General features: G+C 32.7%; 1 protein-coding gene across 1 annotated transcript in view; it reads right to left on the reverse strand.

Annotated features, from left to right (window-relative positions):
- The window catches only part of Ralgapa1 (Ral GTPase activating protein catalytic subunit alpha 1), a 217,231-nt gene that overhangs the window by 59,991 nt on the left and 140,322 nt on the right, over positions 1-16,918 (reverse strand). The window contains 2 exon segments of the mRNA XM_047542464.1: positions 9,541-9,612; positions 11,621-12,482. Coding sequence (XP_047398420.1) covers positions 9,541-9,612; positions 11,621-12,482 — 934 coding nt within the window.

The following is a 16,918-nucleotide window of genomic DNA, read 5'->3' on the forward strand; positions in this document are numbered from 1 at the left end:
CTTGGGAATAGAAAAAAGGCATGTTTACTTCTGACTGAAGAAACAGCAACTTATAAGGGAGAAGGGTAATACTGAGTTAAGTGAAGGTTAGAAAGATTGACAAATGAAGAAAAAGTATAAGGAAGGACAGATAAATGTGAATGCATAAGCATGTGAAGAGTTGTCTGTTGTACAATATAGCTGAATCCCAGGGCTAAAAGGATCATGTTTTAGAACTAGTAGGAATAAAGAGATGAGTGAGAAATGACTCTTTCAGAGTACTTACAATACAAAAGAAACACATACATAAATATAAAACTGTGTGGATTAATTTCTTGGAAATTAATTATGCAGTTATATTTGTGCAGTTTTAGTTCTATTTCCAAGTATTAATAAAAGTAAACTTCTTATCAGAAATTTGTTTTTCCAAGCTAAGTAGGGTACACTATGCTTGGTCAATGTTGATTTATCAAAGCATGGGTTGACAACCTTTATTACCAGAAGGTAAAGTTTTCATTATCATACCATGAAGGAATTACCAAAAATGAAAACAAAACGAACAAAAAACAAAAAACAAAAACAAAAACAAAAAGAAAACAAAACCACAACCAATAAGTAAATAAGAATTGAAATCAATGTGGGTACAGTGAAGCATGTCTAAAATCCCAGCTACTAGTGAGGCTGAGGCAGAAAGATCAAATTGTGAAGCCAGTGAGATCCAATTTCAATATAAAAAAATACAAAGTGCTAGGAAGGTACAGCAGTGGTATAGTGCTCCCCTAGCAAAAACAAGGTTCTTGGTTCAATCATTAGTACTGTAAAAAACAACAACAACAAAACCAAAACGGTTATTTTAACAGCTTAGTCTGGCAATCAGATTCTGCCATGCACCTTGAGGAAGTTACCAATCATGACTGCAGGTTTCAGTATCAGCAACAAAGAAGATTCAATGCTTTCAATAATGGCAGTATTTAACTTAAGCTGGTAAATACAAAGTAAACTTTCAGTATTCCTGATGCATTAGGATAATTAGTATGAGCAGTAAAATATAATTTGGCAAGGAAAGGGGCCTTCCAAAACCACAGAATATAGATCTAGGTGGTTACTTTTCCAAGTAAAACACAATTTAACTATTGAAAATGAGTCTTTAAAAAATCATTCAGGGCTGGGGATATAGCTCAGTTGGTAGAGTGCTTGCCTTGCAAGCACAAGGCCCTGAGTTCAATCCCCAGCACCAAAAAAAAAAAAAAAAAAAAAAAAATCATTCAAAGTCTTTGGATTTGTCCTAAAGGCATATAGCAAATGGAGAAATATTCATTGAAGAAAATCTATTATATCTTGGGAAGAACAGTTTTTGACATATGAGCCACAATTTATTCCCCTACTCCAGTCCCTCAGTTCCATATTAGAAATTTTGTCCTAAGCATTCTACTTAGGTCTAGAAGAGAGAGGTTCCCTCTCTCCTCCGATCTCAGTCTGGGGCGACTGTTTCACCATGGAAAATGCAGGTTCCTAGTGGTATTTCTCATCTTTGCCTAGCTTTGTGTTACAGAAGCTCTATGTTAAACAGGGGTAGATGAGTGGACCACATAGACTGATCTTTCCTCATTTAGCTCCCTTTCTTAGAAAAGAAGTTTCAGGTGCTCCAGGTCCCAGTATTCTCCATTTCAGCTTGCTAGGTGCTTGTGTAGATTTTGCTAAGAGGAACACGCATAGATTTTGCTAAGAACAGTGACTGCCAACTCTCCCCAAGATCCCAATTATAGAGTGAAGGTGTTGCTCCAGGAAAAGCCTGTTGCTGACCCTGGCTCAGGTGTGATGGAAGACAGATACCCAGGATAAAAGGCAGGCAAAGAACTTAGGAGAAGTTATGCCTGAAAGTAATGACTATCTGGAACAGAGCGTGGAATAAAGCAATTAAGAGAAGCTGGCAGCTTGATGACAAGAGCAAAACAGCAAAGCAGTCAGAAGTTTAATAAGGAGGAAGAGGAAAAGACACAGCAAAAAGGAGCTCTTCTGGGATCAATTCTGAAGGTCAAAAGCTTGTACACAGGTATCATGCTGTGTCCAATCAGAGCAATTAAGAGTAAGGTGTACAATATTTCCCAAAGTGACAGAGATCTATCAACATAGGAAAAGCCTTAATGGCACTGAGTAATACTCTCAGGGTGGAAGCCCAGGAAGTGGAGACTTAAAAATAACATCTAGTCATTCCTGGTAGTCTGGAAGTCTGTGTGCAGGGCCCAAGGCTATATTCTTTTTTTGAAATAATTAGTGAGCCTTCATGTTATTAGTATCTGTGTGAAGGTGGGATGAAAAATGGAAATTTTCTGAATTGTGATAGTAGCCTCTAAGCCATACCCATCCAACAGTAAATTTTAAAAAATCTAGCTAATTGAGGGGGGTTAAGCACAAACTTTGATTAATAAGTAGATGATATAAGTCCAGGGAAGACCCTTGAGAGACTAAAACAGAACAGTAAAATTATTAAGAAAAAAATCTGAGCAAGGAGATGTGAGGCTGCACATTGTTGGTAAACCAAATCACTAAAAAACAAACAGGCATTTCCAAGCAAACAACTACCACCGACAAACTTTTGATTCAAAGACACAGATAAAGTTTAAAGCACAAAGGTTGAAAAAAGATAACATGCACATAGTAACCTAGAGAACCAGACTGGCTCTACTAATATCAGATTAATGCACTAATACCAAAACAACAGAGAAAAATCAATGAAACCAAAATTGTTTCTTTAAGATCATCAATAAACTTGACAATTTTTAGCTAGATGAGAAAAAATAAAAGACTTTACCAAAATCAGGAATAAAAGAAGAGACATCACTTCATACATTACAGAAATAAATGGGGTAAGGGAACACTAAGAACAACTGTATGTAAACAAATTAGATGTTAGATTAAGTGGACAATTTCCTAGAAAAACACAAATTACTAAAACTGACCTGAAGAAGAAACTGAATATCTGAATAGATATAACAAGTAAAGACTTTGATTTAGACATGTGATTGGAAAGGAAGAAGTAAAAATATCCCCATTTGCAAATGACATGATTTTATATAAAAGAAATTCTAAAAAACTTACTAGAAAGCTATTCAAGCTAATAATGAGTTCAGCAAGACTGGTGGATACAAGATCCATATACAAAAATCTATCACATTTCTATATACTAGCAATGAACAATCCAAAAATAAAATGAAGAAAAAAATTCCTTATGACATCATCAAAAAGAATAAAATATTTAGGTATAAATTTTAAAAGTACAAAACATATTCTGAAAACTAGAAAGCACTGTTGAAAGAAATTAAAGATCTAAATTTTAAAAAATTCACGAACTAAAAAACTCAATATTGTTAAGATGACAGTATTCTCTAAATTGATGTACAGATTCAATGCATTCCCTAAGAAGATCTGAGTTGCCTATCTTGTAGGAACTGACAAGCTTATAATAAAATTCACAGGAAAATACAACAGACCCAGTATGGACAATCTTGAAAACGAATAGAGCTGAAGGACTCATACTTTATGACTTCAAAACTTGCTGCCAAAGAAACCAAGGCAATGTGTACTGACATAATATAAGAATCACACATTCAAAAATAAACTCTTGTTTATTATCAATTGCTTTTTGATAATGGTACCAAGACAATGCAACAGGGGAAAAGAACTCTTAAACAAATGGTGCTGGGACAGCTAGGTAATCTACATGCAGAAGAATGAAATTGGATTCTTACACCACCTACAAAAATACTATATCAAAATGGATCATATATCTAAATATAAAGACTAAACCCAAAAAAGTCTTAGAAGAAAACATATGACCTTGCATTAGGCAAGGTCTTCTTAAACACAACACAAAAGCACAAATGACAAAAGAGAAAATAAACATTTTTGTGTTATAGATGATACATCAAGTAAGTGAAATGACAACATACAGAATGACAAAAAATATTTGTAAATCATCTGATATGGAATTTGTATCCCCAAATGTATAAAGAACTCTTACAATTCAATAGTAAAAAGGTAATTTTCTATTAGTTTCCTAAGACTTTTATAACAAATTACACGAATTAGGTGGCTTTAAACAATATTTATTCTTTAATTGTTCTGGAGGCTACTAGTTCAACCAAAGTGTTGACAGTGCCTTGTTCCCTCCAAAGGTTCTAGTAGAAAATCTTTCCTTGCTTCTTAGTCTCTGATGGTTGTCAACAATCCTTTAGCATTCCTTAGCTTGTAACTATATCACTGCAATTTTTGCCTCTACCTTCACATGGACATTTGTCCTATGTGCATATGTCTGTGTGTCTTTAAATGGCCTTCTTATAAGTACGCCAGTCATCAGATTGAAGACAAATCTAATCTAGTATGACCTCATCTTAACTAATTATATCTGCAACCCTCTCTTCAAATTACACTGAGGCTCTGGATAGACATGAAATTTTAAAGAGACACTATTCAACTCAGTATAGATTTGAACAGACACTTTCCCAAATAAAATATATAAATGGCCAATAAGCACCGAAAAAAAATGATATTATAAATCATAACAGAAATGTAAATCAAAATCACAAGATACCCTTTCATATCCACTAAAATGAATATTAAAAGGCAGACAAGTGTGCTAGGATATGAAGAATGCAGAACACTCGTACCTTGTTGGTGGGTACATAAAATAGTGCAGCTACTATACCACTGGCAGTTCCTCCAAATGTTAAAAGAGTTACTATAGCATCCAGCAATTATGCTCCTAGGTATATACTCAGGGAAATGAAATATGTTCAAATCAAAAACTGTACAGGAAATGTTCACAGAAGCATTATTCACAACATTTAAAAAGTCAAACCAACCTAAAATGTCCATCGACCAATGAATGAAAACACAATGTAGTATATCCATAAAATGGAATATTATTTGGCAGTACAAAGAAATGAAGTACTTAGATGTACTGTTAATGTAGATGAACTTTTAAATCATCATGATAAGTGAAAGCAAATTCTACAAAATACCATGTTTTATTTGATTCCATTTATATGAATTATCCAGAATAGGCAAATTCATAAAGACAGAAAGTAGATTATTGTTGTTTAAGGCCAATAGACAGAAAGTGGAGTTTAGGGGGCAATGGGGAGTAACTTGTTAATGGATACCAGTTTTCTTTTCAGAAGGACTAAAATATTCTAAAATTAGATTATAATGATAGTTGCACAGCCCTGTGAATATTAATGTTAGTTAATAATTATATTACAATATTGGTTCATAAATTTTAACAAATGTACCACACTAAGACAAGATGCAAATAATAGGCAAAACTGAGCAGGGGGAGAAGAGGTAAGTGGAAACTCTGTACTTTCCAAGTGATATTTGTGAAACCTAAAACGACTCTAATTTTAAAACACGCTTCAGTTAAATTAAGTTTAATTAACCAGGTAAGTTAAAGAAATGATGCAGACTGAAATAACTTTACACTTAATGGTTAGGATACAAACCTAGAGAAAGATAACTTCAGCAGAACAGAAGAGGAAAAAGCTATACAGATCTGAGCTGAGCAAGATGGCAAAAGAGATGATTCCTGCCCGTGAGGACTTGACCATGTAGTAACAAAGATAAATTATTTTAAAGGAAGAGTGATAACTGGGAACCGACAAACTACATGGAGTTTTTGTTTTGTTTTGTTTTTGTGGTGCTAGGGATTAAACCCAGGGCCTTGTGCTTGTGAGGCAAGCACTCTGCCAACTGAGCTATATCCCCAGCCCCATAGAGTTTTTTTAATAGCTTTTTTTGAAAAGAAGTAACAAGAATAACTAATAACAGTAATACTAATATTCAGAATGATCTATGCTGTTACAGATAGGGTTCTGTAAAAGCACATGGAAGTAGATCGTTTGAGACGGTAAGTAGGAGTAGTCTAGAAAAGATAATTATCTGCCTCAAGAAAAAATTTAAGAACCACAAAACTATAATGAAAAAAGGAATATAATAAAGAATTATGATGTCAAGTATGAATCTCTACTAGAATCTATTTGGAAAATCTCAGTAAAACAAATTTTGGAAAACAAACAAGAAAATTGATTCAAGAGTTAAAAGATAAATAAGGATGAAACAAACTGAAAGAAAAATTAGCACTTTTAATTCTTCTGAACTTTTAAACAACAGATAATCCTCATTTTATGAAGCTGGATATAACCTTAATTCTAAAAAAAAATACAAAAAAAGGGATAAAAATAACTATAGAACCTGTGAAATTAATGGACTATATCCTTACTCAAAATGAACTTTTAGTAAATCTAACACAATAGGAAGTCAACAGACTAGGCAGGGTTTACCCAAAAAATGCTAGATGTTTTCATTGTTAGCAATCCTCTGATATTAAAATTCAATAGATATCAATTAGTTAATAAATCAAAATGGTATGAATACCTGACTAGGTGCTGAAAAGAATTTTAATAGCATTTAAAAGCTTTTCCTTATAAAAACTCCTATAAGACAGACTACTTTCTCAGCATGATAAAAATTATCTTTTTCAAATCAGAAAAAAGTTTTTCCATTATAGTCAGGAAAGACAAGCATGCCCACTGTTTACTATATTATTCAACACTAATCGTGAAAGTTGTGGGCAGTGAAATAAGACATAAGCAAGAACAGCCTAACTATTAGAAAAGAGATTATCTGTAGTCATTGATTATATACCTAAACAAAGTTTAAAGAGAGGGACAACTATAAATTGTTTAAAATAAGTAAGATAATTCACTAAAATTTTCGGTTAAAGAGAAGTATTGAAAACAGAAAAACTCAGAAGATATAATGGGCAGACTTTCTATTAAGAATAGCAAGAGAATAATAAAAACACCTAAAAAATACCCATAAGTAATGTCTGGGTCTCAGAATAAATAAAGAGACATAGCATGATTACAAATAGAAAAGATTATGATTATTATTGTGACTTTTTCCAGATGAGAACTTTATTGAAAATCCAATCAAAATACTGAGTCCCCCCACCCTTGGAGAGTAACAGTATAATTCTAATGTATCTAGATGAATAAAAAGATTAGAATAGGGGACTGGGGTTGTGGTTCAGTGGTGGAGTTTTTGCCTGGCATATGTGAGGCTCTAGGTTTGAACCTGTGCACCACATGGAAATAAGTAAATAAAATAAAGATATTTTCACATCTACAACTCAAAAATTATTTTTTAAAAAAGGCTAGAATAGTGAAGAGAATAATAATGTGAATAAAGGGGGGCAGGTGAGAAGATGACAATACCTATCAGATATTAAAATACTAATAATATATCAATGTAAAACATTTGTACAAAACAACAAAAAAATCAATAGAAATGAAGACTTTTGGAGCAGACAACTTAATATTTGATAAAGGAATCATCAAATTAATGGCAAACGTATAGGTCATTCAGTAAATTACAGAAATAGACAATATTCAAGCTAGTTTCAGTTCTCATTTCATAATTCAAAAATGTATCCTAGAAGAAATAAAGAATTATTAATGTAAAGTAATTACTACTGCAACCAAATGAAGATCTACAAGGGAATCTAACAGAATGCTTAACTGATTTCAAAACAGAGTTCTGTAAGTACAACAAACGATTGAGAAAATCTTAAGAAAAATACTGAGAGTTGACTATATAAAAATGAAAAACCTATATGTTTATCTCAAGTTGAAAACTGAAAGCTGAAAAACTCCTACAATCAGTACAAAAATTAATCCTTAGCACACACACAAACATACCATACACACACACAGTATAGCCATTAATAAATATTCCTAAATAGAAACAGAAATGGGATGCTTAGAGAATTTAAAAACAGATTAAAATTTTACCTAAACATATTTAAAAATTCACTAGTAATAAACAAAAATTACAAAACACTATGATCTGTCTCTCAAGCTATAGACTGAAAAAAAACCCTAATATCTTGTGCTGGCTAAATTGAAGTTATATAGGTGCTTTTATGTGATAGCAGAGTTATAAATTATTACTTAATGGAAAGTAATTTTGTAATATATATATAGCTGGAAATAAGCTTTTATGCTATGACCTAATAATTGCATTTCTAGGAATCGATCTTATAGCAAGAAACTGTAAATGTTCAGTAATCAACAGAATTTGGTGCTATAGAGATTATTTCTGAAGAATATCTAAATGAGGAAAATGCTCACAATATAAAAAAAGAAATTAAGGACTGGGGTTGTAGCTTAGTGATACAGCACTTGCCTAGCATGTGTGAGGCACTGGATTCAGTCCTCAGCACCACATTAAAAATAAATAAATAAAGGTATTGGGTCCATCTACAATTAAAATTTTAAAGAAATTAATATATAACCTATGATTCCAGTTTTATAAAAAAAGTAAAAGAAAAGACAGAAAAAGTTGTCCTTAAAAAAAGAAAGACTGAAAATAAACATTAACAATAGTATTATAAATATGTGGATTGTTTCTGTTTTGTATTTTCTGTAATAACCAAAAAAATTAAAAACTATTTTAAAAAGGTCATTTTGAGGAAAGCTAAAACCTTCACAACAAAAGCTAGTTAGAAATTATGAGAAATTAATACTGATTGCATATTTCCATAAATTTGATAGTAAAGGGCATCAAAAGAATAAGATGAGTTTGAAAAAATAATGGCAGAGGAAGGGTTTCATTTTTGATTTGTTTAAAGACAGTTAACGAACACATTTATGGCAAAAGCAGTTAAGTAGAAATACAAGTAAAGAGGAGGTTACTTCTTTAATTTTTATTTTTGCAGTACTGGGGATTGAACCCAGAAGCACTACCACTAAGCTATGTCCCCATACTTTTTAAATTTTTATTTTGAGATAGGGTCTTGCTTAACTGCCCAGGCTGATCTTAAACTTGTAATCCTCCTGCCTCAGCTTCTAGAGTAGGTGGGATTACAGGCATGTACCACACATTTGGCTAAGATTGCCTTTTAAAGATCTTAAAACAGACAGAAGATACAAAGCAGAGAAGTATATACAGAAGAAGAAAAGATGATTTTTCTGAAACTAAAGGTGAGAAAGATGCCTCAATATAGAAATTTTAAAAGAGACAGGAAGATGCAGAGCTGATTCATATGGGAAAGGCCCAAATCATCTTATTTACTTTGTATTCCTGTCCAATTGTGATGTCACAGAGGGTGGCTAGTTTCAAGCTAGCTTTTCAATCCATCAGAACCACTGGATTTAATTAATGAGATATGACTAATTTTATCAAAGCATCTGGGGAAAAAAAATCTAAGGACACTTTCCAGGTTCAATTAGATTTTTATGATTTAAAAGATTGTGAAATGCATATAAAGTCTAAACAATTACAAGATACCAAACATTTTAATGCAATTCTAAATTTTTCTGAAAATTAATATGTATTTCTAAGTTATAATGAAAGAATTTCTCAGAAAATATGATATATATAAGTTAAAAAGTTATACTGAACAATAATGTGTAACTCTGTTTAGAATATTAATCAAGTATTATTCTAAATAGAGAATGAGAATGGCTAATTATAAATGTGAAGATTTTTCCAACAACTTACCACTGCCTTGAATCCAAGTTCCTAAGTTCTCTAAGTAGCTTTTCATTTTTCTTCAGGAGATGAAAGCTCCTCCTAAATAGAGAGATTTATAAACATTTTCATCACCTTTGCAGTGAATGACATGACAGTCCCGGAAATACTTTTCCACTCTACTCATGCAACTTTTACACTTTTCTTGCCTTTTCATACTTCTAACACAAAGGAGAACAGACCCTAAAAAAAATGTAAAGAATATATGTCATTATTTCTACCAGGTCCTCATACATTTCTGTTAGTGGATCATATCTATTGACCACTTCAATCCTTCCTTGCAGATGCTTCCCAAACTCATATCCAGAAAAATGAATGAAAGTACTTATAGGAATTTGCTTTCTTTCCTCCATATTATATGTGTATACATATATAACATTTAATACATATGTGTATATATATATATATATATATATATATATATATAGTGGAAATATATAAAAATATATTTATATTCTTTTATGCTATAAAACTATAATTTTTTGCCAAATCTGTTCTATAGATACTAAGTATGCACATAAAAAGCAATGCTTGCTGTTATAAAATATAGATTCCCATCTTAAACTTTTTTGAGAAGACAAGATATAGGTCATTTCACAGCAAGAGAACAGAATGCATTTATACAGTAACTAAATGATAATTACCTGTATTTGGACATAAAAGACAAATTGTCTTTCTAATACAATGTGGCCTAGGCAGAGAATACTGCTTTCTAATAAATGGAGAAATTTAAATCAAGTAAGATTGTAAACACTCCATTTCCATGCTTTATATACATTTGAATTACTTTAAGATTTATTCAATGTCCAGTGATATCTAAGCTTTTTCCTCTTGCAATAAGTGGAAAAAATGTAAAGAATATATGTCATTAAATAGTGCTGCTTCTTTCCAGTTTCCTACATATTTTTCTAGCATAAAAAATTAAAACTAAAGGTAGGGGATATAGCTCAGTCTGAGAGAGTTTTTAGCAAGCACAAGTTTTGGGTTCAATTCTCAGCACTAAAAAAAAAAAAAAAAAAAAAAAAATCAAAGAACAAAAAACAAAAAAACCCAGCTCCACCAAAACCTGAATGTATATTAGTAATGTTTTACCTTGACATAAATCTTGTTTTTTTTTTTTTTTTTTGTACTTTAACTCTTTCCACTGTAAGAGGTGAGAATTATTCTTAATTTGTAGACTATATCCCAAGGCTTAAACTGAGGTCATGTAAGTCCAATGTTCTTTTCATTTAACTCCTACCTGAACATTTGAATACATGGGTTTATAGTAAGCTGCTTTTGTTTTGTTTTCTTTTTTTTTTTTGTACTGGGGATTAAACTCAGGGTGTCATGTATGCTAAGCATGCGCTTTAATACTGAACTACATTCCCAGCCATGTCTTTTAAAATAAGGTTTTGTAACATGCATAGGAAAATAAAATAGTAAGAGAAAAAAAAAGACATTATTTTCTTAATTTGATCCTGAATCTGGAATAATTTCCCTAATTTAAATAAAAAATGATCACACTGCAATAGGTCTAAAAAAATTGTTGAGTTGGGTATGGTGGCACATGCCTATAATCCTAGAGGCAGGAAGATTACAAGTTCAAGGTCAACCTTGACAATTTAGTGAGACCCTATCTCAATAAAAAGAATTGGAGATGCAAATTAGTGGTAAAGTGACCTGGGTTTATTTGATCCCCAGTACCACCACCACTTAAAAAACAAAAACAAACACAAACAAACAAACAAACAAAAAAACCAGAGGAAAGAAAGAAAAAGAAATTGTTATGCTTACATGGTAACATGAAAGTTGAAAAAATCCTTTTAATCATATGAGCTGTAATTTCTAAGGCAGACAGTTTTAGTAGTCGATCTGAAAATGTTGATAGTTTACTTGATTAACTTTTTATTCCCCTGAATTCTGATAATAACTAAAAGGTCTCCAAAAATATGCCTACTCATCAAAGAAGTAATTAGGAGATAAAATTTGGTGAGAAAAAGAACAGAAGGTTAATAAGACTAACATTAAAAAAAAAAAAAGAAAAGAAAAGTTTCTACTATATCCTTACCGTTTGTCCCAGGAATTCATTCCCAATATACTAAGAAGCAATCTGCAATAATAAAATGCTGACTGAGGCTTTTGAGGTGTTGGTTCATCTTGTTCCACAGCTTTCATGTTTAAGTCATTAAAGTGCTTCTCAACAAATTCTTTTTCCTCGGTATGTTGCTTAAGGATAGCATTAATAACATCATTCTCCTGTTTTTCAGAAATGCACACAGGTTGTGGAGCAGGAATATTAAGTGAGATTCCAGTTCTCTGTAAGCATTCAGGACTAGTAACACCCAAATACTGCAAGAGTTCATCAAGAACATCTTCTTCATCTCTTATTGTATCCCAAGTTGGTACGGTTTCTCTAAATCTTTTAAATTGGAGGGCAAGTTCATCTTTCACTGTTATATCTTCTAAGCATTCATTAGGTATAGGAGGTTCTTCTGGCTTCTCTTGGTGAGACAATGAAAGTATGAAAGATGAAGGTTCTGATAAGCCACTAACAGGAGGTGGTCCATACAGTATGGCAGAATCCCATGAATATTTTCCAGAGAGATCACGTACTATGATTCTGACATTTGAATTGGCTGATGCAAGGCCAGCAGATAAACCTCCTCCAGGCATACTCTCCTCTGATCTGATCTGGATGCAAGATACTAAGGTTGTATTGTTTAACACAAAGAACTGGATATTTGGACTCTCAAAGAGTTCAGGAGAAAGTTCAGTACTTTCACTGTAATGATTGTCATGATTTTCACAAACCTGACTTGTTAGCATAGCAGGACCACCACTCATTGGATAATGGCCCAAGTGATTTACCAGATGTGTAATAACAGTGCGAGCTGCAATAGAGATTAATCCTTGTTGCATTTGAGTTTTCACTAGAAATGAAAAATATAAATGAGTGGGAATACTGATGTTTCTTAGAAGTCACAGAAACAACAAAATAACACACAACAATAGATACATATTTCATCAGTCCTAAAGTCACTATCAAATATTTGAAAAAATATTAATATTCACAACTTAGATTCTGTGTTTAAGAATGATGGTAAAGAGGGAAGAAAACTATTTTTGATGAAGTTTTGTTTATTTTACAAGGAAGCCCTTTATCTTTGCTAATGAATCCATAATTGGCACCAAAGTCTTTAAATGTGTATCACTTTGGAGAGATCAAAGTGTTATAAATCAATCACTTGAAATATACTAAACACAGATTAAAAAGTCAATAAAATCTATCCTACTGATAAGTTTCTTATCTCATTAATAGATTCCAGATTCAGAGACATAGTTTACAGCACACTTTAAATATCATTTAATTCTGACTTTTACTGATGATGTAAAAGTGTTTCTGAGAAAAGTGATATTCCAATTAAACTTTAGGAGTCAGAATGAATTTAAACAGCAAGTCAGTACAGGTAGTATATGTCAAGGAAACATTATTTTAAAGGCAAAAATATTTGATGGGTCTGCTTATGTTTTATATTTTTCTAAGGAATCTTCTGGGTCAGTGCAGTCTAGTCTAGCAATAGGCTATATGCAAAATCAGCTTCCCTAAGCACATTAAGGAAAGCAAACAGTGAACTTAAGAGTAACTCTAAAAAGTTGTATGAAAGAATAAAATAAGACAAAGAATACAGTAGTTTGAGAGGCCTAGATGAGCAAGAAACCTTATGTGAGGATTTGAAGAAGGAAGGGGAGAAAGACTAGGAAGGGCACTGAGGAAACAAGATAGATAGTAACTTGTCAAAGCCAACTAGTTAAACACTGCCAGTGTGATTCTGTGATTCAATGGAGGGCTGATGCAAAGGCCAGATCTGGATTGAGTGGTGTCAAGAAGTGGGGATAACTGGTTGACAGCTATCTTAATTCTTTTCATTGAAGAACTGAGATGAGAGTTGTTACTGCTAAAGATGTATTAGTAATTCATGTTAGAAGAGGAAGCTTAGTTGTGTAATATTTGTGTGTGTGTAGATAGTGTTCTTGCCTCTATTTAGTTTTAGACATAATTATTCTACCACAGAGTAATCTTGCCTGATATTATTTTGTATTCTCTGAAAGTTAACCAGTTAGGAACACTAGAGCTTAGTTGCCAGAATAAATATTGATTTGTCAGAATAAATATTAATTTAAGAATATTCTGGGCTGGGGAGATAGCTCAGCTGGTAGAGTGCTTGCCTTGCAAACACAAGGCCCTGAGTTCGATCCCCAGTACCACACACACACACAAAAAAAAAGAATATTCTGAGCAGGCACAGTGGCGAACACCTTGTAATCCCTGCTACTTGGGGGTTAAGGTAGGAGGACTTCAAGTTTGAGGCATCCAAGTGAGAGTCTGTCTCAAAATTTAAAAACCCACAACATCTTTAGTAATTAGAGAAATGGAAATTAAAACTACACTGAGATTCATCTCACTCCAACTAGAATGGCAATTATCAAGAATACAAGTAACAATGAATGTTGGCAAGGATGTGAGGGAAAAGGTTCACTTATACATTGCTGGTGGGACTGCAAATTGGTACAACTACTCTGGAAAGCAGTATGGAGATTCTGCAGAAAACTTAGAATAGAACCACCCTTGACCCAATAATCCCACTCCTCAGCATATACCCAAAGGACTTAAAATCAGCATACTATAGTGACTCGGACACATCAATGTTCACAGCAGCTCAATTCACAATAGCTAAACTATGGAACTAACCTAGGTGCCCTTCAACAGAAGAATGGATAAAGAAAATATGGTAAATACACACCATGGAATATTACTCAGCCATGAAGAAGAAGGAAATTATGGCATTGGCTGGTAAATGGATGGAACTGGAGACTATCATGCTAAGTGAAATAAACCAATCCCCAAAAACCAAAGGCTGAATGTTCTCTCTGATATGTGGATGCTGACAAGTAAGGTAGGGGTGGGGTGGGCGGTGGAGAATAGAAGTTCATTGAATTAGTTAAAGGGGAATGAATAGAAGATGGGGTGGGAATAGGAAAGACAATAGAATGGACTGGACTTAAGTTTTCTATATACATGTATGAATACACTACCAGTGAAACTCCACATCATGAACAACTACAAAAATGGAATTTTAATTAGAATAAGTTATACTCCATGTATGTATGTCAAAATACATATGTCACCCATATCTAAAAAGAAATAATTTTTTTTATTTTTTAAGTTGTAGATGGACAAAACTTTATTTTATGTATTTATTTTTACATGGAGCTCAGGATTGAACCCAGTGTCTCACATGTGCTAGGCAAGCACTCTACCACTGAGCCACAACCCCAGTACACAATTTTTTTAAAAAATTAAAAATAATGGGCTGGGGTTGTAGCTCAGTGGTAAAGTGCTTGCCTAGCATGGGTGAAGCCCTGGGTTTGATCCTCAGCACCACATAAAAACAAATAAATAGTTGGGCATTGTTGGCACATGCCTGTAATCCCAGCAGCTCAGGAGGCTGAGGCAGGAGGATTGCGGGTTCAAAGTCAGCCACAGCAAAAGCAAGGCACTAAGCAACTCGGTGAGAATCTCTCTAAATAAAATACAAAAAAGTGCTGGGGATGTGGCTCAACAGTCGAGTGACCCTGAGTTCAATCCCTGGTACCAAACAAAACAAAACAAATAAATAAAGGTTAAATTCTTTTTCTTTTCTTTTTTTCACGGTGCTGGGGATTGAACCCAGGGCCTTGTGCTTGCAGGCAAGAACTCTACCAAATGAGCTATATCCCCAGCCCAAAGGTTAAATTCTTTAAAACAAAATTAAAAATCACAAGTGCTGGAGATATAGTTCTGTGGCAGAGTGTTCCTGGATTCAATTCCCCTTTTGTAAAACAAACAAGAATGCTCTGATTTACATACAATAAAATCTCTAATTTAAAATATTTAGTTAGATGACTTTTAGTAAATTGTATTATCACCAACACAATCAATACATAGAAAAATCACATCATAAGGGCTGGGTCGTGGCTCAGTGGTAGAACGCTTGCCTTGAATGTGAGGCACTAGGTTTGATCCTCAGAACCACATAAAATGAATAAAAATAAAGGTATTGTGTCCATCTACAACTAAAAAGATTTTTTAAAAATCACATCATCAAAAAAAGAATAAATTTTATGTAAACTACCTCAATAAGCTTAAAAGAAAAAAGGTCTATTAGGTTGTCCACTGCTAGTATGATTTCTTAAAAAGAGGCAAGGAAGAATAGTTTCACATTTTTAAGGTTATAGCCCTCAATGTTCAGAACTAGCACTGGGTATAAGAAGAGGGTACACAACCAATCCCCTACTATGTCATCAATACTAACATCATCTTTTCCAACTCAAAAAGAAAAGTTTTTTCTAAAGGCTTTTTAAAAATTTTAAATGTTACTATCAAACATTTAATCTTCCATTATTGGTCAATTTTTTATCTCTACATACATGTAAATATGAAAATTTCAGTTTCTTAGTATATGAGCTATTTTAAAATTATGCTAGCTCTGAAAATCAGTCATTCAACACTAGAAGATAACACTAAAAGATTAGCCTTAATTTAATCCTCCATTTTCAAGACTGTGTCACTGGATGATGAGAAATAGGGGTGGCTTCAATCTAATATCTGCTTTTCCTTCACTAATTATAACTTAGAATATAATTATTCTTCACAGCATTAGTGGCTAATCTAGCTAGTGTTCCTCATTTTGAATATAAGGTCACATGCTTCGTGAAGGTAAGTGATTTACCTGCTTTAGTTTCACATCAGGGCTGGTCTTTTGCCTTCCAACTCTAATTTCTATATTTTCCCTTTTTGTTAAATTGACTTTTTCTTTGTTAAATATGGAACAATTAATTTAAAATGTGTTTTCCTGTGTATAGAAACTTCAAAAAAAGTACTACTTAGCATGAATACCAAATAGCTAGGATCATCTAGAATAGTTCATTTAAATAAATCTAAACTATGTTTTAAATGGTAATAAAAATTAGAATTAACAATTTAAAATTTTTCAATGTAGAAAAAATGTTTTCTATATTTTATTCTCCCTTTATTTCTATTGAGTGATACACATAAATGGTTGACTCATTTTAAATAGTGAGTCTTTTCTTCAGAACAAAAAAAATTATATTCTTAACAAAGGCATGAGTGAAATTTAATAGAAATGATCACAGAAATGGATTCACTGAATTCCTGATTTTGGTTTGCTCTGTGATCATGGATAAACCAAAAACTCTTTAACCCCATTTTTCTATAAGAAAAACACAGACTTATTTGTAAAGGTGAATTAAAAACTTCTGTACAAAAGTGAACATAACAGACAAAATAATTTTGAGCTCATTATAA

Source organism: Sciurus carolinensis, chromosome 2 (assembly GCF_902686445.1).
Source record: "Sciurus carolinensis chromosome 2, mSciCar1.2, whole genome shotgun sequence".
Lineage (NCBI taxonomy): Eukaryota > Metazoa > Chordata > Mammalia > Rodentia > Sciuridae > Sciurus > Sciurus carolinensis.